General features: G+C 41.3%; 1 protein-coding gene across 1 annotated transcript in view; it reads left to right on the plus strand.

Annotated features, from left to right (window-relative positions):
• Positions 1 to 22,923, plus strand: part of piwil1 (piwi-like RNA-mediated gene silencing 1) — a 121,957-nt gene extending 99,034 nt beyond the window's left edge. The window contains exons 14-21 of the mRNA XM_059943814.1: positions 679 to 751; positions 5,993 to 6,193; positions 7,456 to 7,559; positions 9,281 to 9,351; positions 17,606 to 17,756; positions 17,843 to 17,968; positions 18,432 to 18,579; positions 19,770 to 22,923. Of these exons, the coding sequence (XP_059799797.1) occupies positions 679 to 751; positions 5,993 to 6,193; positions 7,456 to 7,559; positions 9,281 to 9,351; positions 17,606 to 17,756; positions 17,843 to 17,968; positions 18,432 to 18,579; positions 19,770 to 19,886 (991 nt within the window). The 3' untranslated portion in view covers positions 19,887 to 22,923. The remainder of the gene's footprint in view (positions 1 to 678; positions 752 to 5,992; positions 6,194 to 7,455; positions 7,560 to 9,280; positions 9,352 to 17,605; positions 17,757 to 17,842; positions 17,969 to 18,431; positions 18,580 to 19,769) is intronic.
• The last annotated feature ends 3,433 nt before the right edge of the window (positions 22,924 to 26,356 follow it).

The raw sequence follows: 26,356 nt of genomic DNA on the forward strand, positions 1-26,356 counted from the left end.
AGGGCTGTTCTTACCACTTCTAAGTTGCACTTCCTCTTTGAATTAGAGAAATCTGATTTTGTTGAGTGGATAAATTTGAGGGGTCGGGGATGGAGTCTTATTTAGATATCAAAACAAAAGAAGCATTTTGGAAATCTTTACCCAGAGGGTAGTGACCTGTGCAGTTCATTGCCACAGCTGGCTGTGGAGGACATTTCATTGAGTATGTTTAAAGTGGAGGTTGTTAGGTTCTTAATTAGTCATCAAAGGTTACAGGCAGAAGACAGAAGAAAGGGTTTAGGGAGTTAGTAAATCAACCATAGTGGAATGGTGGCCAAGTGACCTAATTCTGCTCCCATGTCTCATCGTGTTACAACATGCTAGAAATCACATTGAGACAACCTCCATGGCGAGAGTAAAACAGCTAGTATTTCAAAACTCAGACTTTTTAAAGAGTTACTGACTTAACTCACCTTTTTAAGCTCTCCACAGATACTGACTGCCCTGTTGAGTATTTCTGGTAGTACTAGTTTTTGATAATTTTAGGTTAACTTGGTTAACCATTTGTTTCTGTATCTGGTAACTGTTTTATATATAGGACTGAGTGTTATACACTAGATTATTATTAACTTTATCTGATCATTGTACTGCCAAAATCAAATGTTTATTGTAGTTTTAAAATGAACATCTATATTGTAGGATTGAAGTGGATGATCGCAGTGAGGCATTTTTGAAGGCATTGCAGGCTAATGTTACTCGGTCTACAAAAATGGTAAGAAACATTGTTAACACTGTTTTGGGTAGTTCAATTTCAATGATCTTAAGATGGAGGCCCCTCTTGCAGAGTGTGTTTTATGTCCTAAATGACAATCAAATGCAATGCCCCCACTCTTGCAGAACAACTCATTCTCCATTAAAGATATCCCCATACTGACCTGCCCACCAGCAGTCTTTGGAGCAGATCAGTTTTAGGTGGGATCAGTTATTGGAAGGAAGACAGAAGTAGGGAGTTGGAGGTGGTGCCTGTTGTGAAATATACCTCTTTGTGGTATTGCCATATCTTTATGCCTTATTAGTGTCCATGCAAGTCTGCAGCAGGCCATCTGTACCAGAGCCTGTTCTCCAGTCCTCTTGAATCTCTTTACAGGATGAACCTAGGTTAAGAACGAGTTCCATTCCCAAGTCCGTCTTTAAGTCAGATTTGTACGTAAGTCGGAACAGGTACATCTGATACTATTTAGCATCAGTCAAACGTTTGCCTAAGTATATAGTATATATTTTGCCTTTCTGTGCATATAAAACACTTAAACGTATGCATTTCAATAATTAAACCACTGCATTGCTTAGTAATAATTGTAGCTTTCATCAGGGCAGGGCCATTCACATGCTCCATTATTCTCACTTTATCCTTTAAAATTGTACCGATAGTTGACCAGCTGTAGCCTAACGCTTTTCCACTGACCAGTGGCATTTCACCTCATTCCGATCACTTTATCGTTTCCACGTTATTTTCAATTGTGATCGTTTTCCTTCAATGGAACAGAAACACTGCGGATTCAGCAGCAGCCGCGGGAGGTGGGTCCTGAGCTCCCCCGGGTCCTAAAGTCCACCCGCACTGAGACAGGTTAAATGGGACAAGTAGGGGCAGTGCTGACAGGAAAAAGGGGTCAGGGTGAATCTTGCTAAGAAAAAATTTAAGCCAAATACAAAGTTGAAATGGCAGATGGAGTTCAATCTGGAAAATTGTGAAGTGATTCACTTTGGAAAGTTAAGCTTGAAGGCGTAATACAGGATTGCATGATTTTTAGCAGTGTGGAGGAACAGTGATCTTGGGGTCAAAGTGCATTGACCCCTCAAAGCTGCCATGCAAGTTGATAGGATGGTTTAGAAGTTGTATAGTATGTTAGCCTTCATTAGGGGATTGAGTTCAAGAGCAGTAAAGTAATGTTGCAGCTGTATAAAACTGGGGTTAGACTGCACTTGGAATATTATCACAAACATGAAACAATCTACAGATGCTGGAAATCCAATGTAACACACACAAAATACTGTACAGGCCAGGCAGCATCTGTAGAAAAGAGGAAATGGCCAACGTTTTGGGCTGAGACCTTTTTTCAGGACTGGAAAAGAAGAGGTCAGATTAAGAAGCTGGAAGGAGGAGAGGAAGAAGTACAACGTGGCAGGTGATAGGGGAAACTGGAAAGGGGGTGTGAAGTAAAGAGCTGGGAAGTTGCTTGGTGAAGGAGATAAAGGACTGAAGGAGGGAGAATCTGATGGGAGAGGATAGAAGACAATGGAAGAAAGGGAAGGAGGAGGCACACCAAAGGGAGGGGATGGGCAGGTAAGGAGATAAGGTGAGAGAGGGAAGCGGGAATGGGGAACGGTGAAGGAGGTGGAGGATCATTTACCAGAAGTTCAAGAAATTGATGTTCATGCCTTCAAGTTGGAGGCTACTGAGACAGAATAAAAGGCATTGCTCCTCCAACCTGCACTGGCATGGCAGAATGAGAAAGAGAAGTAGAATTGAAATGGGTGGTAACAGGGTAGATGCTTGGCAAAGTGGCCTCCCAATCTATGTCGGGTCTCACTGATATACAGGAAGCCTCTCTGGGAGATTGGATACAGTAGATGATCCTGACAGACTCGCAGGTGAAGTGATGCCTCACCTGGGAGGATTGGAGCCCTGAATGGAGGTGGTATAGGGGCAGCTGTGGCACTTGTTCTGCTTGCAAGGATAGGTACCAGGAGGGAGATCAGTGGAGAGGGATGAATGGACAAGGGAGTCACAAAGGGAGCGATCTCTGCAGACAGTGGAAAGTGGGGTTGGGGTGGGGGAGGGATGTGCTTGATGGTGGGATCCCATTGGAGATGGCGGAAGTTACAGAGAATTATGTGTTGGACTCGGAGGCTAATGGGGTGGTAGGTGAGGACAAGAAGAAACCTATCTCTGGTGTGGCAGTGGGAGGGTGAGTTGAGAGCAGAGATGCGTGAATTGGAAGAGATGCAAGTGAGGTAGTGTTGATGGTGGAGGAAGAGAAGTCCCTTTCTTTGAAGTAGGGGGACATCTCATTAGTTCTGGAATGAAATGCCTCATCCTGAGAGCAGTTTGCAGAACTGAGAGAAGGGCTTGGTAGTTTTAGATTTCTAGACTGTCTCCAGGAATGGAGGGAAATCTCTGGAAATAGTATATCTATTGATACCTTTTATAAACTCACTGATTCTCACAGCTACCTAGACTATATCTTTTTCCACCCTGTCACTTGTAAAATGCCATCCCCTTCTCTCAGTTCCTCTGACTCAATCCTAGATGAGGCAACACTTCACCTGCGAGTCTTCTATATCCAATGTTCCTGGTGTGGTCTCCTATGTATCAATGGGACCCGACATAGATTGGGAGTCCGCTTCACCAAGCATCTAAGTTCTTTTGTCAGAAAAAGCAGGCTCTCCCTGTCGCCATCCATTTCAATTCTACTTCCCATTCAGACATGTCAGTCCATGGCCTTCTCTGCTGGCGTGATAAGGACACACTCAGGTGGAGAAGCAACACCTTATATCTGGCATCTTACATCTTTCCCTCCCCCACCTTTCTGCTTTCTGCAGGGATCGCTCCCTATGCGACTTCCTTGTCCACTCATCCCCCCCATCCCTTCCCACTGATCTCCCTCCTGGCACTTATCCTTGTAAGCGGAACAAGTGCTACACCTGCCCTTACACTTCTTCCCTCACCACCATTCAGGGCCCCAGACAGTCCTTCCAGGTGAGGCGACATGTCACCTGTGAGTCGGCTGGTGTGGTATACTGCGTCTGGTGCTCCCGGTGTGGCCTTTTATATATTGGTGAGACCCGACGCAGACTGGGAGACCGTTTCGCTGAACACCTACGCTCGGTCCACCAGCGAAAGCAGGATCTCCCAGAGGCCACACATTTTAATTCCACGTCCCATTCCTATTCTGATATGTCTATCCATGGCCTCCTCTACTATCAAGATGAATCCACACTCAGGTTGGAGGAACAACACCTTATATACCGGCTGGGTAGCCTCCAACCTGATGGCACGAACATTGACTTCTCTAACTTCCGTTAATGCCCCACCTCCCCTTCTTACCCCATCCCTGACATATTTAGTTTGTTTTTTTTCTCTCTCTCTGCCTGTTCTCCATCTCCCTCTGGTGCTTCCCCCCCCTCCTTTCTTTCTCCTGAGGCCTCCCATCCCATGATCCTTACCCTTCTCCAGCTCTGTATCACTTTCGCCAATCACCTTTCAAGCTCTTAGCTTCACCCCACCCCCTCCGGTCTTCTCCTATCATTTTGCATTTCCCCCTCCCCCAACTACTTTCAGTTAGTCCTGACGAAGGGTCTCGGCCCGAAACATCGACAATGCTTCTTCCTATAGATGCTGACTGGCCTGCTGCGCTCCACCAGCATTTTGTGTGTGTTATTTGAATTTCCAGCATCTGTAGATTTCCTCATATTTGCCCCTTATATCTGGGTAACCTCTAACCTGATGGCATGAATATTGATGAACTTCTGGTAATGCCCCCTACCCTTTCGCCATTGCACCTTATCTCCTTACCTGCTCATCACCTCCCTCTGGTGCTCCTCACCCTTCACTTTCTTCCATGGTGTTCTATCCTCTCCTGTCAGATTCCCTCTCCTTCAGCCCTTTATCTCTTTCACCAGTCAACTTCCCAGGTCTTTACTTTGCCCCTTGCCATCTCCCAGTTTCACCTAACACCTGCCGCCTTGTATTTTTTCCTCCCCTCTCCCCACCTTAATCTGACCTTTTCCTTTCCTTTCCAGTCCTGCAGAAGGATCTTGGCCTGAAATACAGGTCCTCTATTCCTTGAAAGTGGTGTCACGGGTAGATAGGGTCATAAAGAGAGCCTTTGGCATGTTGGCCTTCATAAATCAAGGTATTGTGTACAGCACTTGGGATGTTATGTTGAAGTTGTATAAGGTATTGGTGAGGCCTAATTTGGAGTATTCTGTGCAGTTCTGGACACCTACCTACAAGAAAGATGTAAATAAAGTTGAAAGAGTATGGAGAAAATTTTCAAGGATGTTGCCAGGACTTGACCTGAGTTATAGGGAAAAGTTGAATAGGACTTTGTACCCTGGCAAGTCGGAGAATGTGGGGAGATTTGATAGAGGTATGCAAAATCTAGAGTGGTATAGATAGGAAAAATGCAAGCAGGTTTTTCCCCCACTGAGATTGGATGAGACTAGGAACTAGAAGCATTAGGTTAAGAGTGAAAGGTGAAATGTTTAAGGGGAATCTGTGGAGGAACTTCTTCACTGAGATTGTGGAACCAGCTGCCAGCACCTTTAGTGGTCAATGCAGGTTTGATTTTAGCTCCTAAGGGGAATTTAGATCAGTACATAGATGGGATGGGTTTGGAGGGTACCGTTGCAGGTCAAAGGAATTATGCAGAATAATAATTTAGTATGGACTAGATGGGTAAAGGGGCCTATTTCTGTGCTATAGTGTTCTATGACTCCATGACTCTGACAGGTTGTGCAACTTTGGGCTTTTCTCTGGAGTGAAGGAGGGTGAGAGGTGACAGTAGAGGTGATGAGAGGCATCGATTGAGTGGACCGCCTGCAATTTTTTTTTCCAAGGGGGCATAATTTTAAGATGATCAGAGGGAAGTCTGAGGGCACATCAGTATTTTTCTTACACAGTATTGGGTGTGTGGAACACCTTGCCATGGGTGGTTGTAGAGGTGGTAGGGTCATTTCACAGACTCAAAGAAAAATGGAAGGTGATGTGGGAGGGATGGGTTAGATTGAATTTGGAGAAGGTTAAACTGTTGGCACAGCATTGCAGGCCAAAGGCCCTGTACTATTCTGTTCAACCAGATATTTTGGGTCATGGGGAGGCAAGGTCAATGTGGTTGTTGAGAGAGTGTGAAATTTCATTCTGTTTAAATTAACTCTGGACAAATATCTAGGATAATTGGGAGGCAAGGGCAGTGTGGAGGGTGTATGAAACTTCATTCTCTACCCTCAACAGGTGGTCTGTGTCCTTCCGTCTAACCGCAAAGACAAGTACGACACTATCAAGAAATACTTGTGTGTTGAATGCCCCACTCCGAGTCAGTGTGTTGTCGCTCGCACTCTAAGCAAGCCTCAGGCCTTGATGGCCATTACCACAAAAATAGCTTTACAGATAAATTGTAAAATGGGTGGTGAACTGTGGAGTGTTGAGATACCTGTAAGTATTTGCACTATAATGATAGTGAACATGTTTTGTGGTGTTGAAAGTAATGTAGCTCTTTAAAAGTAAAGGTTTTTTCCACAAATGCAAAAGCAGTATACACCCTTAATAGAACACAGAACAGTACAGCACAAGATCAGAGCCTTTGGCCCATAATGTTGTACCAAACCAATTGGATTAGTAATCAGATGGCTGATTAAACATACCTCTTTTGCCTACACAGTGTCCATATCCTTCCACTTTCCTCACATTCATGTATCTATCTAAATGTATCTTATAAGTCTCTTAATACAACACCACCCTAGTCAGCGCCTTCTAGGTACCACCACTCCCTGTGTATTAAAAAAAATTGCCCCTCACAGCTTCTTAGAAATTACCCCCTCTCACTTTAAGTGCATGCCCTCTGACATTAGACATCTTAACTCTTGGCAAAAAATGTTGTCTGTCTACTCTATTTATGCCTTTCATAATCTTATACACCTCTAACAGATATCCCTTCAGTCTCTGCCGTTTCAGGAAACGCAACCCAAGCTTGTCCAACCGCTTGTTATAGCACATGCCTTCTAGGTGATTGTAAATAAACATTTATTGTCATACAGATTCTAGTTTAAAGATTAAGATAATTTTAGAGTACAGTAGATTCTGGAAAATTGGCCACCATTTAAATATAGTGGATTCTGGTTAATTGGTGCAGCTGCTTATTTGGAACAATTCTTAAAGAACAAAATCTAACGGAGAAAAGAGCAGGGATTCCCTTCATTTATTTGGGACAATGTGCCACTTGATTGGGACAGGCTTGCTGAACAGCTTCTACCAAGTGTTAGTCAAAATGACAATGAAGATTTGAAGGATGCAGTCATCAAAGTCATTGTATGAAGGCAGTCCAAAATCTGCACTAGGTGTCTGTGCTCATTTTGTTCACTTATAGTCAATCAAAAGAACATTGCAGCATACAATGGATGAATTCCTCAACCGATAACTATTAGGAAGTAATATGCAGTAGTATTAGTACTGTAATAGTAATGGTAGTGTTCTAATTTTTTTTTTATTTAAATACTCAATTTATTATTCAGTTTGTATTTCTTGTATGTTTTTAATTATTTCCATGAAACTCTGGCAGATTGGGGCAGATCTCCTTAATTGTACCAAAATGTACTGGTCCTGATGTGTCCCAATTCACTGGAATCCACTATAATTTTAAGGAATGAGTTATTTTAACTTTAAATCCACACGTGACATTTAACATGAAGGTTTTATAGCTCAAACAGCTGATGGTGATCGGTATTGACTGTTACCATGATAATGCTGCCGGAAGAAGGTCAATTGCAGGATTTGTTGCCAGTCTTAATCAATCAATAACCAGGTAAGCTCCATTTTAACTTATCCCTGGGAAAACTAGGTATGTTAGTTGTCTAAACCCAAGTTTTATGTTGAAATCAAATTACCCATTCACATTTTCAGAAGCTTGTCTTTGGATCTGTGGCTGTGAAGAGTGTAAATAAGACCTATTCATTTGCACCACTATTCCTATTCCTTTTGTGTTCAGTGCTCCTGATGCAGCTTCCTCTACATTGGTGAGTCCCATTGTAAATTGGGGAATCACATCGTTGAGCACCTTTGCTTCAGCTGCCAAAACCAGAGCTTCCTGGTAATCAAACATTTTAGTTTTGATTCCCATTCCCATTCCAACATGCCCCACCTTGGAGTAGGGAGCAGCATCTTAAATTCCATCTGGGTAAATTTTCTCCGTGCGGTAAAATTTTTCCCTCTCCCTCTCCTCTTCTTTTATTCTCCACAACGGCCTCTTACTTCCCTTCACCTATCACTCTCCCCCAATCCCATTCTCCTATAGTCCATTCTCCTCTCCTATCAGATTCCTTCCTCTCCAGCCCTTTACCTTTCACACCCGCCTGGCTTTACCTATCACCTTTCAGCCATCCTCCTTCCTCTCCACCAGCTTTTTTATTCTGGCATCTTCTCCCATCCTTTCCAATCCTGAAGCAAGGTCTTGAGGTCTTGGCTGAAAATATAAACTGTTTATTCACTTCCACAGACGCTCCCTGACCTGCTGAGTTCTTCCAGTATTTTGTGTGTGTTGTTCTGGGTTTGCAACATCTGCAGAATCTCTTGTGTTTATCATTTCCAATGGGATCTAAATTAACAAATAAAGATTACTTTGTTAGAATCTTCTCCACTCTCGAAAAGTCAACACATTTTAAAATCCGATGGTAGATCTTCAATATTTATCCACAAGTGCTGCCTGACATGATTAATGTTCACTGTGTTTTACTTCAGACTTGATGCAAGTTGGCTTTTGACTTTTCAACCCAGCTTTATATGGAGCTGAATTCTGCTCGGCTCCCTTATCAGAAATGCTCTTTCCTAGAAATCAAGTGTCTGATCAGGATCGTATAGGTGTCTTGACAAATTACACATCAAATAATGAGAACAAATTTGTAAAATTTTGAGAATGAAGATTATGGAGCATGTTGAGTAATGGCATTTCTATCCATTTGGAATATCTGATGATGTCCATTTGGATTGTCTGGAGATGAACATTGATTTCTCAACCTTCCAGTGATGCTTCCTCACCCACCCTTACTCCTCTCTCATGATAACTCCTCGCTCGCCTATTGCCCCCCTCTGGTGCTCCTCCCCCTTTTTTCTTTCTACTATGGCCACCTTTCTCTTTCACCAATCAACTTCCTAGCTCTTTGCTTCATCCCTCCCCCTCCAAGTTTCACCTATTTCCTGGTGTTCCTCTCTCCCCTCCCCCCACTTTTCAAATCTACTTCTCAACTTTTTTACTCCAGTCCTGCCAAAGGGATTTGGCCCGAAACATCGACTACTTTTTTCCAAAGATGCTGCCCAGCCTGTTAGTTCTTCCAGATTGTGTGTGTTGCTCTGAAGATGTTCAGATTTTCTAAAGGTGTCCTTTTGGATGTGCTGATAATATCTTTTAAAGTTCTTAATTACCTGTTTTTGAAGTATGTGTAAAGATGCATGACAGGTTCTAGTACGAGACAGCCAAGGTATTCCAGACTTTTCAGATTGAATTTCTGATTAACTGACCTTTGTGACTAGATGGTTTTCTCGCTGTATCGTACAAGACCGGGGACAAGAACTTGTGGATGGATTAAAAACCTGCTTCCAAGGTAGGATTGTATATGTTACTTAAACCAACTTTTGTCCAAGTTTGTAAATGCACTTAGTGTCTTCATAATCTGAGTGAAGACTATTGGGATATACACGTCATTAGATCATCTGATCCCTTAAGGCTGAGCTTTGATCTAATGCGATTGTTGTGTACAGGTGTAAAGAGTGATGCCCCTCCAGACTTGAGGGATATCTTTGGGCACCTGCATGGGCCCTGATATGCCTTCCTTTTCGTTGGCTACATAGAACAGTCCATGTTCCAAGCCTTCCAGATAATACTCTCTAATTCTTTCTCTGTTAGAATGACGACTGCATTGGTACTGCTTCATGTGGAGCTCGTCAATTTCATCAATGCTGCCTCTAATTTTCACCCTGCCCTTAAATTCCCTTGGTCCATTTCTGACACCTCTCACCCTCTCAGAGATCTCTCTGAAGAGAAAATGTTGACCAATTTCCACTACTCTTGACTATACTTCTTCCCACCCTCTCTTCTGTAAAAATGGTTCCCTTTTCTCAGTTACTTTGTCTCCGCCATATTGTTCCCAGGATGCGTTTTTTCCTTTCCAGGATATTAGATCCTTCAAAGAACAGGTTTCCCTTCCTCCACCATTGAATGCTGCCCTCACCTGCATCTCCTCCATTTCCTGAACATCCTTGCTTACCCCATCTTCCCATTGCCTTAACAGTGATAGAGTTCTTCTCCTTACCTATCACCCCAACAGCTTCCACATCCAACACATTCCCCACAGTTTCTGCATTTCAAAAGGGATCCTACCATCAAAGAAAAACCCCTCCCTTCCCCCACCCTCCCACTTTCTGCAGGGATTGATCCCTCCATGATTCTGTTGTCCATTTGTCCCTCCCCACAGGCACTTATCCCTGCAAGTGGCCAAAGCAGTACACCAAATACCCTCCAAACTGATGGTATAAATATCAATTTCTCATTCTGGTTAAAAAAAATCTCCCCCTCCACCCCCCCCCGGCTTCTATTCCACACTCTGTTCTCTTACCTCTTTTCACTTTCCTGTCACTTTAGTTTGGGTCCCCTCCTACTTCCCTTTCTTCTTTGTTCCACTCTCCTTTCCTATCAGATTCTTTCCTGTTCCTGCTCTTTACCTTTCCTACCTACCTGGCTTCACCTATCGCCTTCTAACTATCCTCCTCTCCTCACCCCACTTTTTTATTCTGGCATCTTCCCCCTTCCTTTCCAGTCCTGATGAAGGGTCTCTGCCTGAAACGTCAACTATTTATTTATTTCCATAGATGCTGCTGAGTTCCCGCAGCATTTTGTGTGTGTTGCTTAAGATTTCTAGTGTCTGCAATCTCTTGAATATATGTGTGAAGAGAAGATTTACCAGATTGATTTGTGGTATGGTGCATTTGTATAAAAATTAAACAGACCAGGCCATAGTCTCTTAGGTGTAAAAGAATCAAAAGGGGTCATAAATGGAAAAAAAGAATTCTTCAGGGGTTTTGACAAGAGAGACACTTACTGTCATGTCTAAAATATGAATCTGCAGTCAGTTGGGTCAAATATGAAGAAATTGCTTCATCCCAAAGGTTTGGAATTCTTCACTTAGAGGCTATGGAACTATTACTGAGACAAGATTGATAGATTTTTCAATGTTTGGACACTCAGAGACAAGGTGAAGCACAGCTCTGGGTAAAAGATCAAGCACATTCTTACTGAATGACAGCAAAGGAAAGGTAGAAAGAGCTTACAGCTGTTTGAACGGTGTAAGATGCCATTTACACCTCCTTCCAACATAATTTTGTAGAGAAAAATAAACTGTCAACACAATCACAAGTTGATTTAATTTTCACTGAGGCTGTTTGACCAAATGAAAAATGGCTCGAGTCACCTTAGTGAAAGGGTATTTATTACGTGCGCCAAAATTCAAACTTACAAAAAATAGAGAAAAGAAAGCTACCAATATTTACAAGAAGATATTTACTAGAAAACACAGAAAACACATTTACTAGAAATGTCCAGTGTGTCCAGAGTCCAGGGATCTCTCTCCTTCACTGAGGGCAATCAGCTCCTTTTTATTTGGCATTCGGACATACCATCTTTAATTACCAATGAAGTTAACTTAAGACTACACATGAGTTAGAGTATGATAGTATATTGGAAGTGTATACACTCAGCGCAATAACAGCAGAATGACAAGGAAATACAGTGTGGTGTGAATTGCCTGTTCAAGGAGTCAAATCAAATTTATTGTCATTTAATTAGATACAGTAGGTGATTAAGGTACTTAATGTACCTTAACAGCGCTGATGCCACTACGCCACTAAACGAGATTTCTAGTGTCTCATTTGACAGTATACCAGATTGATTTGTTTCTCTGAACCAGGGTGTAAAGCACAGTAGTACATGTAACACACAATAACTTATGAAAGTAAGGATAAAATCTACAGATGAATCACACATAAATAACAAACTAAAGTGCATAAATTAAATATTGTAAGGTACAGAACAGATTAACCAGTGACACTTTGAATGCAATGCACAGGGAGTTTAGAAGCCAAATGGCTCAAAGGAAGAAACTGTTTCCTGTCTTGACGGTTCTTGTTTTTATGCATTGGAGTCTCCTGCCTGATGGTAGGAAGTCGGAAAGAGGATGCTGGATGGTTTGGTGGGATCCTTAATACTAAGGGCCCTGCATATGCAGTGCTGCTGATGTGTCCCCGAATGATGTTAGGGAGACCCCTATGATCCTCTCAGCTGTTCTCACAGTCCTTTGTAGGGACTTCCAGTCTGATGCTCAGCTCTTTCCATACCAGATGGAGATGCAGCTTTTCAGGAACGATTTTACCGAGTGCTCTCCCTCACAGAGGGCTTGGATATATTCAACTAGGTCAAAATCAATTTCCCTTTCTCCACTCACCTAGATACAGCTGACATTGAAGAAGACTTGGGGTGGTGGGTTTAGAAACTACTGATAGTTGTCCTGTGGAGAATCTTAAAATGAAAGACATCAAAATTAATGAACAAAGGAGAACTTAAAATGAAACTGATTTTGTTAATCTTGCAAGATCAGATAACCAGAAAGTATTTGAACTGATCATTAGGGGTGAAGTTGAAAGAGCACCTATAAAGATAAAACAATAACCAGGGCTAGATATCTTGGTGGGCTCCATTGTAGACAAAGCCCTAACCATGATGCGAGGTATGCCAGGCTTTATAGAGGCAAGGAAACATTGCTGAGGTATTGACAAATTTACTAATTTTTCTGGCCACTGAAGAGGTACCAGATGACCGGGGAATGGCAGGTATGTTATCTTATTCAAAAAGGGTAAAAATGTTAAGCCTGTGTGTCTAATGTTGATTATATCTTATCAATGAAATTGCCCATCTTTAAGTAGACCTCATCTCAATGTTAGGTTTTTTTGGAGGTGCTGTGTGATTAATGTGTAAATTCAAAGTGCACTGAGAACAGTTGGGTTGATATGGTCAACATGGGCATAGAAATGGCAAAGGGTCCTGAATCCCTGACTAAGTGTGAGGTATCACTCCTTGGAAGATCCAATGTTAATAGTGAAGCTCTTGATTTATGGAAGATCCAAGTCCATAGCTCCATGAAAGTTGATAGGTTTGTAAAGTATGTGTATGACATTACATGCCTTTATGAAATGAGGCAGTGTTCATGTCAGGAAGTGATTTTGCAACTTTATATAAGACTGGTTAGGTCCATCTGAAGCATCCATTTCTGGTGATCAGGTGCCAGGGTGATATTTGAAGCAGATCGGTAGAGCTCTTAAACAGGCAATGTGCACGGGCTGGAGGGATATAGACATTGTATAGGCAGAAGGATTAGTTTAGTTAGGCATTTAATTACTAGTTTATTTAGTTCAACACAACATTGCGGACTGAAGGGTCTGTTTCTGTGCTGTACTCTTCCTTTGTGCATAGGCTTAAGAAAAGCCTTTGGCAGGGCCCCTCATGGAAGACTGCTCCAAAAGATTAGAGCCAAGGGGATCCAGGGTGAATTGAATCAGAATTGGCTTGGCAATAAGAGGGGTAATGGAGTAAGATACTATAATTGAAAGTCTGTGGCCAGTGGTGCGGGGGTTAATGCTGGAATCATTGATGTAACATGCACCAATCAATTTGGATATTTATGTAAGAGGTAATGATTGTTAAGAAGAAAAAAAATAGGTAGCTTTCTTAATAGTGAGGAGGGTGCTGCTACAGGATGCCAGCTATTAAAGTTCAAAGTACCTTTATTATCAAAGTATATATACATTATACAATTTTGAGATTCGTCTCCTTATAGGCAGCCACAAAATAAAGAAACAAAGAAGCTGTTCAGGAGCAATTCCTTCCCCCTCTGCTATCCAATTCCTAAATGGACATTGAACCCGTGAACACTCACTACTTTTTATTATTTCTGTTTTTACACTACCTTTAGTTCAACTATTTAATATATATACTTAGCATAATTTATTTACTTATTTTTTCTATATTATCATGTACTGCATTGTACTGCTTGCTGGTAAATTAAGTTAGCAAATTTTATGACATATACCGGTGATATTAAACCTGATTCTGATTCTGAACCTTAATAGAATCCATTTAAAACGCGGACGCAATGTGCAGGAAATAAATCGTGCAAATAATAAAAATAAGCAAATAACATTCACACAGAAGTTTACAAAAGTGAGTCCGAAGTCACGAAATCAGTCACAGCCGATCCAGAAGCCCTTGGTTGCCTCAGTTCTGCACAGAGACAAGTAAACCTCACAAGCAGCAAGCTAAACACCAGCCTGTCCCTAGCCTCTGGCCCTGACACCCTGCCTTTACAATCTGCCCTGGCACTAAAGTTGGTCAAACAGTGGGTTCTTTCTCACTCTCTGATCTGGGCCCCATTGCTTGAAGTCCTCTTGGGCTTGGGACCCTCTACTCAATTCGTTTCATAGCCAACCTTTGCAATTTGTCCCAGCGCATAAATCGTCAAATCTTGGCTTGTCTCTCACTCTTGGGCCCAGGTCCCACCACCTTGATTCAGCCTGTACATTGCCACACTCCAACCATCCTGCACCTTTGAGACTTCAGTTCACACTGCAAAAATGCACAGGTGGTTCAAAAGCTTGTCTCCGAAAGGGAAGTTACAGGCTATTGATTGAAGTGATTATTTTTGAGGAAAAGTGTGATTAATGAAATGATTAATATACTTGTGTATGCTGCCACCAAGTCATTGCTGTGCTTCACTGATGTCATCTTAAACTGAAAGATATGACTAGTGGCTAAGATGTGTATGATTTGCAAATCCTTAGGCAGTATTGAGGAAGAAGGGTCTTGATATACAAGTCATTGAAGGGAAGGCATAATGATATTTGCTTTCATTTGCTGTGGCATGAGATTTTGAGTAGAGATTAGCTTGGGGTTTAGTGTGTAGTCCTGGTTGCCATGATATAGGAAGAATGCGATTGCACAGGAGAGGGTGCAGAGGAAATTAACAGGATGTTGCCTTGGAAAGTGGATGAATTGGCTTTGTTTTCCTTCGTGGTGAGGTGGAGGCGACTCCAGGATCCTATTATTAAGCGCATCTTTCCCTCCCTTCCACTTTATCTAGGGATCACTCTCTACGTGACTCTGGTCCACTCATCCCTCAACACTGATCTCCCTCCTGGAATTTAACCTTTCTGGTTACACCTGCTCCTACACCTCCCTCACCATTATCCAGTGTCCCGAATAGTGAGACAACACTTCACCTATGAGTCTGTGCTCTGGGTATGGCCTCCTCTACGTTGGTAAGACCGAGCACAGATCAAGGGACTGCTTCTTCAAGCACTTCATTCTGCCCACCGCAAGAGACAGATCTCCTGGTAGATACCCATTTCAATTCAACTTGTCATTTCCATTCTGACATGTCTGTTCATGCCCTCCTCTGCTGCACGATGCAGCCACACTCAGGCTGGAGGATTAACACCTCATATTTTGTCTGGGCAGTCTCCAATGTAATGGCATGAATTTTGAGTTCACAAAGTTCTGGTAATTTCTACCACCTCCCCCTCCTCTTTTCCATTCCTCATTCTGGCTAGTCTCTCCCCACTTCTCACCTGCCCATCACTTCCCTCTGGTTCCCCTCCTTCCCTTTCTTCCATGGTCTACTTTCCTATTAGATTCCTTTTTCAGGCCCTTATCTCTTCCATCTATCTCCACCCAGCTTCTGGCTTCAGGCCCTTTCCACCACCTAACTATCTTCCTCCTCACCCACCAGCTTGTACTCCCCCTCTCCCCATCATCTTATACTGGCTTATGCCCCCTTCCTTTCTAGTCCTGAAAATGGTCTAAAACATCAATTGTTTATTCTCCACCAGAGATGCTTCTCTGACTGGCTGAGTTCCTGCAGCATTTTGTGTGTTATTGTGTACAAGTTCAAAAGTTGAAAGTAAATGTATTATCAAAGTGCATGTATGTCACCATATACAACCCTGAGATTTGTTTCCTTGCGGGCATACACAGCAAGTCCACAATAGAATCAATGGAAGACCACACCCAACAGAATGGACAAACAACCAATGTGCAAAAGAGCAACTGCAAATATAAGAGAGAAAATAACTAAGCAATAAGTAATGAGAACATAAAATGAAGAGTCCTTGAAAGTTAGTCCATAGGTTGTGGGAACATTTCAGTGAAAACACAAGTGAAGTTATCCCCTCTGGTTCAAGAGCCTAATGGTTGAGAGGTAATAATTGTTCCTGAACCTGGTGGTGTGAGTCCTGAGGCTCCTGTACCTTTCTGATGGCAACAGTGAGAAGAGAGCATGACCTGGATGGTGGAGATCCATGATGATGGATGCTGCTTTTTGCAACAGTGTTCTGTATAAATATGCTCAATAGTGGGGTGAGGTTTACCCATGATGGGTACTCTCTACCACACAAGAATCGAAAGCTGTCAAAGTTTTGAATGTCATTCCGAAAGTTTACAAACTTCTAAGAAAGTAAAGGAGCTGCCATGCTTTCTTCATAATTGCATCTACGTGCTGGGTCCAGGACAGATGCTCTGAAATGATAACACTGAAGAACTTATTCTTCCTCTCTGCCTCTGATCCCCCAATGAGGACTGGCTCATGGACTTTGGGTTTCTTCCTGAAGTCAATAATTAGCTCCTTGGTCTTGCTGACTTTGAAAGGTTGTTGTGGCTTCACTCGGCCAGAATTTCAATCTCTCTCCTATATGCTGACTCATCACCACCTTTGATTCAACCAACAACAGTGGTGTCATCAGCAAACTTAAATATGGCATTGGAGCTATGCTTAGCCTTACAGCCGTACGCATAAAGCAAGTAGAGCAGAAGCCCAAGTACACAGCCTTGTGGGTCACCCGTGCTGCTGGAGATTGTTTGCGGAGGAGGCATTGCCAATTCAAACTAACCAGGGTCTGCAAGTGAGGAAATTGTGGATTCAGTTGCACATGGAGGTATTGAGGCCAAGGTTTTAAAACTCAGTAGTTTAGTGAGAACAGTGTATAAAATTGAGGAATAAGATGGGTAAGGAGCCTTTTCCTGCGACAAAGGATGTAGGTTAAGATAAAAAGAGAAGATTTAACAGGGACCTGAGGAATTTTTCAGCCAGGTTATTGGAATCTGAAAAACACTGTCCAAGGGGATGGTAGATGAGCATTTGTGTAAGGTATTGAAATCTACAGAGTTTAGTGTTGATAAATGGCTGATAATGGGATGTGTGACTCTAAATTTTAGCATTCTGCATTCAGATTAACTTGAGGATTAGATTTGGTCCCTCTGAATAAATTCAGTAGTATTACTGAAAATTCAGACTCTGGGCCTGTACTTGCTGGAGAAGAAGAATGAGGGGTGGTCTCATTGAAACCTATCAAGTGTTGAAATGCCTTAATAGAGTGAACTTGGAGAAGGGATATTCCCTCTAATAGGTGAGTCTAGGACCAGAGGGCACAGCCTCGGAATAGAGGCAAGTCCATTTAGAACAGAGATGAAGAATTTCTTTAGCCAGAGGGTTGTGAATCTGTGGAATTAATTGCAACAGACATCTGTAGAGGCAGAGGCCATCATTTGGTATATTTAAAGCAGAAGTTGATAGGTTCTTGATTAGTCAGGGCATCAAAGGTTGCGGGGAGAAGGCGAGAGAATGGGGTTGAGATGGATAATAAATCAGCCATAGTGGAATGGCAGAGCAGACTTGATGAGCCAAATGACCTAGTCCTAATTCTGCTCCAATGTCTTGTGGTATTATTACTGAAGTGAAGTTGTTACTTTTAATTCCTCAGCTGCTTTAAAGGCATGGCACGCATACAATAAGTGCCTACCCAGTCGAATCATCGTGTACCGTGATGGGGTTGGTGACGGGCAGCTCAACATGGTGGTAAATTATGAGGTTCCACAATTTCTGGACTATTTGAAATGCATGACTGACTACAGGTAAGTTATGCAGACATTCTCAAGCACTTAATCTGTGCATATTTTTATTCTTTGTTAATATGTCTAGCATATTTTTCATTTTACAGACCCAAATTATCAGTGATTGTTGTGAAAAAGCGTGTCGGTGCCAGATTTTTTTCACAGTCTGGTGGCAGATTACAGAACCCACCGCCTGGTACTGTCATTGATACAGACGTCACAAGACCAGAATGGTAAAGTATCAGATACATACAAAACATTATTTTTTTGTTTGTTGGGATACATTGTGGAATAGGCCTTTCTATCCCGTCGAGCCACATGGCCCAGCAACCCACTGATTTAACCCTAGTCAAATCATAGGGCAATTTACAATGACCATTTAGCCTACCAGCAGTATGTCTTTGGATTGTGGGAGGAAACGAGCAGCTGGGGAAAACCTACCGGTATGTGGAAAGGACATATAAACTTTTTTATAGGGCACTGGAATTGAACTAAGATTTAATAGCAGCATGCTCCGTGTGTTTATGTGTGAGTTTGTGTATAAGTGAGTGTGTGTATATGAGTGTAAATTGAACTCCAAATTCTGACGCTCCGAGCTGTAATTGCGTCATGCTACTGTGGCATTGTGGTCTCTTAAAAATATTTTAGCTGATAAAACACTAGAAACAGTAAATCTTTTTTTCTTCCATGAACCAGGTATGACTTCTATATAGTTAGCCAGTCGGTGAAGGTTGGTACTGTCACACCAACACACTATAATGTGGTACTTGACAACAGTAACTTGAAACCAGATTACATGCAGCGGCTAACTTACAAGTTGTGCCACGTGTATTACAATTGGCCGGTAAGTGAAATCTCCACCACAAATATATGGTTGGGTTTGAATCAATCAGAGGGCGTTTACCAGGATGCAGCTGGTCTTATGAGGGCTTTTCTCCAGACACACAATGCTGGAGGAATTCAGCAGGTCAGGCAGGACTATCGACATTTTGGGCCAAGACTCTTCTTCAGGGCAATAAATATAAATACATAATATAGCTTATATACATTGATTGTATGTCGATAAGGTGATGGTTGGATTGAAGATTGTGAGATGTGATCCTAGTGCAATGTTACAAATTCTGTGGGGGCTCAACAAGCACAACACTGAACTAAACTAAAACTGAATACTACTGGCTTGATGTTTGGTATGGTTTGTTCACTCATTTTTGACATTTGAGCAATTTGTTCTTTTATTGCGTGTTGGATGTTTTCTTCAATGGGTTCCATGGTGTTTCTTTATTTTGTGGTTCCCTGCAGGAGGATGAGTTGTATACTGTATGTATACTTTGATAATGTACTTTGAAGGTCGGAAATGAGGATATTTCCCCTTTTACGTGATGTTGGAGAAAACCTAGACCTAGTGTCCTTAGTTTCAGAACAAGATGTTGGCTATTTAAGTTGTTGATGAGTCAGTTGCACAAAAGTAATCCCGTCAGCCCACCACGTCCATTCTAACCTTTGTGCCCTTCCATTTGAGCTCCGTTTGCCTGGATTAGTTTCTGTTTCCTTTTACGCCGTACCAACCCAAATGTCTAAATGACTCTTAAACATAGCGAATGTATCTGATTTCACCACAACCTTCGGCACAAGTCATTTAAATTCAGGAAAAGAATAAACATTTGAGTGTATGCGGACTATGCGTGAAAATGGAATTAAATATATATTTTTAACAAAAGTGTAGAGTGTAAATTAGATAAAATGTAATTTAAATTGTCAAAGTGCAAATGAACATTTAATCTTTGTTTTATAGATGTACAGAGTGTAATAAATCTAAGTAATATATCTCATGATCTACATCAGATACCTAGAAGAACATTTTTTAACCCTTGTGCTTCAGATTGGATTAAGGACACCTAGTTGTATGTGGAGTACAGCAGCCACTTTCACAATTAAAAACATCATTTCATCCAGGAAGTTTAAAGATTTCTTAAAAACACATTAGAATTCAGTATTTGCAAATGGCTAATTGTGAATAAACTTATTCTTTTATAGGGTGTGATCCGTGTGCCTGCCCCTTGCCAATATGCCCATAAACTGGCATTCTTAGTGGGACAGAGTATTCATCGAGAACCCAATCTGGCATTAGCTGACCGTCTTTATTACCTATGATTAGAACAACTGATCAAGTTTCTAGACATGAACTCCAATAAGAAAAAGTAGCACTCATCAGGAACACACTTCTGAGACCAGAATAATATCAAAATACTTAAAACTGTCTAAGTTTGTATACCATCTATCTTTATATTAATTTATTAACACCCTTGTGCCAACTCAAGTTCAACATTTGTGGCAGCATTTCTCAAATCACCAGGTTGGTACTTGCCTGAGTGGCTTTGTATGGCAGCAGAACGGCCCAGCCATAGGGGGTTCTTCACATTACTGAGTCAGCATCCACCACACTGCTTCATAAATACGAGAAAATCGGCAGATGCTGGAAATCCAAAACAACGCACACAATGCTAGAGAAACTCAGCAGGCCAGGCAGCATCTATGGCAAAAGAGTAAACAGTTGACTTTTTGTTCAAGATGTGTCATCAGGATTGTTCAGTCCTGAAGAAGGATATTAGCCTGAAACGTCACCTGGTTACTCTTTTAGATAGATGCTGTCTGGCCTGCTGAGTTCTTCCAGCAATTTCTATGTGGTTCTTTTTCAGCAGCATGGTAGTGTAGTGATCATCACAGTGCTTTACAGTACAGGTGACCCAGGTTCATTTTACATCGCTGTCTGGAAGGAGTCTGTACATTTTCCTTGTGGCCACTCGGGATTCCTCCGGGTGCTCGTGTTTCTTCCTGCAGTCCAAAGATGTACTGGTTGGTAGGTTAATTGGTGATTGTAAATTGTCCTGTGATTAGGCTGGGGTTAAGTCGAGGGATTGCTGGGCGGCACGGCTCAAAGGGCTGGAAGGGCCTATTCCATGCTGTATCTCAATAAATAAATCAGTGCTCGGAACGATTTTCCCTTTATAGGCAGTGACGTGCTGCCCTACTGTTGTCACTGAGCTTTTGCTCAGCAGTTAGACATGGTTTTAACTGATCCTAAGTTGTAGTGATTTCATTTCTATTCTGCCAATTTGGATCTGATACCTTGAATGATCTTTGCATTTGTTGATGTTGTAATCACGAGAATCCTTTCTGACCCTAGACTTCAGCCTCATCCTTACCAACCAAGGCCTGTTGCTTGATCCACAGCCCAATTAATTGCAAATTTCCATACCCTTAAAGTTTAGAGTCCTAATGAAGTTTCTTGTCTCAGATCCCTTATTAAGACTGAAATTGATCTCTTTGCATATGTTGTCGGTTCTCCTCTCGATCTCGGTCAGTTCCCTCTCTCAATATTGAATTGTTTAATGAGCTGGCCTCTCATTCTTGCACAAACTCCAATGCACATGTTCAGTTCTTCTTCATAGTCCTAGGGCGCACCTCACCCACCCCCCCCCCCAATTCTACAGATACCAATTTAGTGATTAATTCTCTAATTCCCTTTATTTCAGACAACAGTTAGTGATCAATTCTCTAATCCCTGTCATTCCAGATACAGATCACGTGATCAGTGAATCTACACTTTGTAAGCCAAGTGTGTTTTTGGTTTGAAGGTAAACTATACACACTGCTATAAGTGTAGACTGCATAATTGCAGCAAAATTTTGTTGTGTGTGTTCCTCTGGATTTCCAGCGTTTGCAGAATCCTTTTGCGTTTCAGTTTCTTATACACTTGCAGTGTACAGATTCAAATAAAAGCACCTGCAATGTAAAAAAATATTGCTGATAAACCTAACAATGGTTGTACCTCCTAAGTGGCTTGGCTGCCAGAAGCTAGCTACCAATTGTGTGGTTACATTTGGGCATTTGCTGGTCTGTACATTCCTTCTCTAGTGATCTAGTGAAGGTAACAGACTGGTGCAAGGATCTCTGTTGTTCTACTCCATAACGTGATGCACCGAGTCCCAGCACATCCCCTCAATCAAATAATTCTCTTGTGCCGTTTTGATAGTGGAGGTGGATTGTCACTTTGTGTTGTACTAATTACTGGAATTAGTTATTTTTTTCTTAGTATTTTGTTCAAAAGTGCTTTAGAATTACTTCAGCTTTTTGGTTAATTTTTGGTTTCTCAACCATGGGATATTACTATGTTTTGATTTAATTTAGATTGTATTTGGTTATTAAAGTATGGCTTTTGCAAATGTGCCTATTTAAATGTAAATGTTGGGGATACCAAGTGCAGTCACCATTTTTGGCAATTTTTGATGGTTAAGGGGAAGGACCAGTGCTGGGTGGCTGTCAGGGGTTCCCAACATAGGGCCCATAAACCTCTCGGTTAATGGTAAGAATCCATGGCATAAAAAAGGTTGGGGACCCCTGCAAGTATTTGTTTTGGATTATCATTTTGTTAAGGTTCAACAGGGGCACAATTGTCAAATGTGAATTTATATGTCTAAACACTGTAGGAAAATGAAGAACTTTACATTTTCAACTGCAGTTATCAATGTATTAGGTTCCTTTAGGGAATTAGTTGTGTATTGGCTGAAGTAAGCAGTTGGGAAATGGCCACATTCTGTAGATCGATCACATCTGGGAATTACGTTTCCATAAACTAACTTAACCTTGAGGCACTCAGTGTACAAATGGACCCAGTTTGCTGACACCCAAATTTCTATCACTTAATTATATGAATGTATCTGGTGCTGTAGTTTATTGGGGCTTTGCGCACTTCCAACTCATATTATGATGGAGTCACAAGAGATTATGCAGCAGCGGGGATCTCTATCAGTCAGCACCTGTGAAAGGATTGGGCAGTTGACATTTTGGGTCCAGATCTTTCATCTGGTTTCATCAGTCCTGCCTAGCCTGTTGGGTTTAAATTATTTTGTATAAAATTAAATTCTGTGCTGAATGCAGATCAATTAGTTGTTTTTTTTTAAGGAGTGGATTGAGAGATATCTTAAAAGAATCCACTGCTTCCTTTGGTTATTGTATGTTGAAGTGACACAGAGCGCCTCGGTGAAATCAGCCAAATGATTTGAAGGTACCTACTGGCTGCTCTGCCTCTTCACTGGAATGGTTTAGATTGGCACTGATGCCTTTTTTGTCCTTACTGGATCACACTTTCTACTGGAATGAGTAATGCCAGATGTCTAATAATGGTCGATTAAGATGGACTTTAAAAGTAAAGAATGGTTTATTAAACCTGTTTGTTACCTTTATACCTTTGCGTGTTCATTGTATCAGTTCAGATGTTTAAAATTAAAATTCTTCACATTAAAGGTAAAGATGAGCTTTCTTTGTTTCAAATGTCACATTACATTTTGCTGTTTCAACTTATCATTTGTGTCAATCAAAACGCCCCAAGGATTGTTCTGGGGACAGCCAACAAGTGTTGCCACGCTTCCGGAGCCAACATAGCATGCCCAGAACTTACTAACCCTAACCTGTACATTTATGGAATGTGGAAGGAAAGCAGAGCAGTCGGAGGTCATAGGCAAAGAGTACAAACTTCTTAGACATCGATGGGAATTGAACCCCGATTGTTAGCTCTGTAAAGTGTTATGCTAGCTACTACACTACCATGAAGCCATGGGAGCAGGTGGTGGATGGTCATATGAGCAGCTGGTGTATATCACATCCTGGTTATGTGATCACAGATGCCAGGCAGACAATCTCTGAAGAGTATTGATAATGGCTGGGGTCACCTGTCTTGTAAAGACACTGCCCCAAGAAGCCAATGGCAAAGAACCAATGCCAAGAACAATCATGGTCATGGAAAGCCATGATCACCCATTCATACAACACAGCACATAATGGTGATGATGACACTACTATGCTGCTCTCTACAGTATGCTGGATGTAAGTGCCCTGCAGGACCCTCCCTCTCATCCCCCTCCCCCACCCACCGCCACCTCACAGAGGCAGCTTTCCTAGAAAGTAGTCCCCAGAGTAATCTTCAGTAGTGTAAAGACTGCGTCTGCACTTTGTATGTTTATTTATTTTTCACACATTCCGTGAGAATGTTACTGTGCACCTCAAATTTCAGGAGAGTGGTTTGTGAATTCTGTAAGGGTGAATTTCTGTTTCCTGAGTTGCCCATATACTGTACAGGCAAGAAATCCATGGTACATTACTGTTATTCACAAGATTCATTTGTGAGTTAAGTCCTATCAGATACTTGTCCATAACCCAATCTGACCTTCTTCATCTGACTTTCAATGGCAGTTGGCAGCCCAATTTAAAGGTGTATTACTGCCACCATCTGGACTGGAGAGTGGTGCAGAGAGTTGGGAAATAAAGTCACTTCCATAACTTAGTAAAGCTTTAATTGAAAACTTATCTACCCCCCCAAAGGTAGAGTGCAGCCTGCATTTGATTTCTTTCAACCTTATATGCTTCACATTGTAATAGAACGTGTTCAACTATTTCATGACAAAAGCTACACACCCCAGAGTGATGTTTTCCGACAAGATATAAGGAATAATTAAGCATAGTATGCCCAATTCTAAATCGAGTCTATATCATTCCTTCCCTTCTTGTTTTACCCCCTTCTCCCATTAATCCAACAGTTTTATGCATTCTGTAAAAGTGTCTCCCGTTATGTCCATTATCCCACAAGTCCTGCCATAATCCCCTAATTCTTAACCCCACCACCCCCTTAGCTTCTGGTTTGCTAAGTGGAAGGTCTGTGTCCATAATCAAACTTTTAACAGCTTTTTTGGTCAAGCAATCAACCCGCTCAATCCCCTCAACACCTCTATGTGCAGGGACCCATAAGAAGAGAACACGTAGACCAATACTGTGGACATGAAATAAATTTTGAAGAGCTTCCAGCAGTAAATCTGCACTACTGTTTGAACAACCTGTTTTAAGACTAGTCAAAACCAAAAAGGAATCCAAATAAATTACAACTTTGCAAGGACAAATTTCCTCCACTCACTGCAAGTTCAAAGTGATAGCAACCAGTTCTGCTATATAGACTGATAAGTGGTTAGTAAGGTTTCTTTATTGTCATCTGTAATTCAAGCTCAAAAATAGCCACACCAACATTCTCAGTTAAATTGTCTTTTGATCCATCAGTAGCATATTACAATAATTTTCTTTGATGTGTTGATGAACCAACAGCGTCTCAGGCATATCAGGATCCTTGGACTTTATTAAATCATGTAACCGAAAATCAACTAGTTATTGGGTTTAAAAAAAAGCAAGATGGGGGTTGCATTGAAAGCTACAGTGGGACATGTTGCATAATCCAGCGAACCCATATTCCTCGCATGAAAACCCAGCTACCCAAAGCTAAGAACATTCTTCTTGTGATGTTCGCAACAGTCTTCTAACACACTTTTAATAGGGTGATCATTTCTCTGATCTCTCAAATTAATCCAGTATGTTAACAACTTCAAACTCCACGACTGTAAGGGTAATTGTTTTATTTCAATAACTAAAGACAAAACCACAAATGACCTTACTGCTCCACAACACAGTCTTTAAAGCCTGTGCTTGTATCACATCCAAACATTCTGAATTTGAAGATGATGCTGATCCATAAGCCACACAGCCATAATCAAGTACAGATCTAATTAAACATATAAATGGTCATCAAAGATCTTCCTGTAGCATCCCACGCATACTCACATGGACGCCTAAGAAAATTTTCATGCTCCTCTATATTTATCAATTATTTTACTGATATGATGGTGCTTCCAATTCAGATTATTATTCAGCCACTGACAGAGTTTGACCATATAATTTCAAATCAAATGCAGGTCTATTGATCCTCTTCGTTAAACACACAACTTGTGTTTCAGCTACTGAAAGCTTAAAACCCCATCTATTTACCCACTGTTCGACCTTATTAATCATTAATTGCATCCTATATGCTGTTAAATTGAAATTTATACATCCATAGAACTCCATCACTGCAAAAGTTGATTTATCCCCCCAGTACCTATCTCAGAGAAAATATCATTAATCATAATATTAAATAATAAAGGGCTATAAATACTGACTTCTGGGGTCCCCTTCTCTATGTCATAGAAGCCTGAATATACTGTACCTAACCTTTACCTACATAGACTGCCCAAATCAAAAAATAACAAAAAAAATTATATAGCCTTCTCACTCCTGATTTCCATAATTTAAAAGATCTTTCCTCCATAACAATAGCAAAAAATACTGCTATTACAACTTCTTTATATAATCTGAAGTGATGTGTGGCTTTTCCAATCAATCTCTCCTCCAGTTAATGCAAGGTTGCATCTGTATTCATCACTGTGTAGAGTTATCATGGTATTCTTGTAGTCACTACCAATATTTAAACATTAACATGATTAATTTTAAGTTATCAAATGAAGATACTGTGTTTTTTGTCTGTCACAACTGTCAAATTTGGTGTCGTTGGAATAAAAAAGATCTCTGTTCAAGTGCTTATACTAACTGTCCCCTTCAGTGAGATCATAATTAATTTTAGCCTTGGGACCCTTCTTCACATCTCTTGAAATGCCTATCCAATTTTGTTAAAAGCAGGCTCAGTGACCAAATTTTCAGTCTCTTTATATTCTATAATATTTAGACCATAAGATATGGGAGCAGGGATT

The sequence above is a fragment of the Hypanus sabinus genome, chromosome 18 (genome assembly GCF_030144855.1).
Source record: "Hypanus sabinus isolate sHypSab1 chromosome 18, sHypSab1.hap1, whole genome shotgun sequence".
NCBI lineage: Eukaryota > Metazoa > Chordata > Chondrichthyes > Myliobatiformes > Dasyatidae > Hypanus > Hypanus sabinus.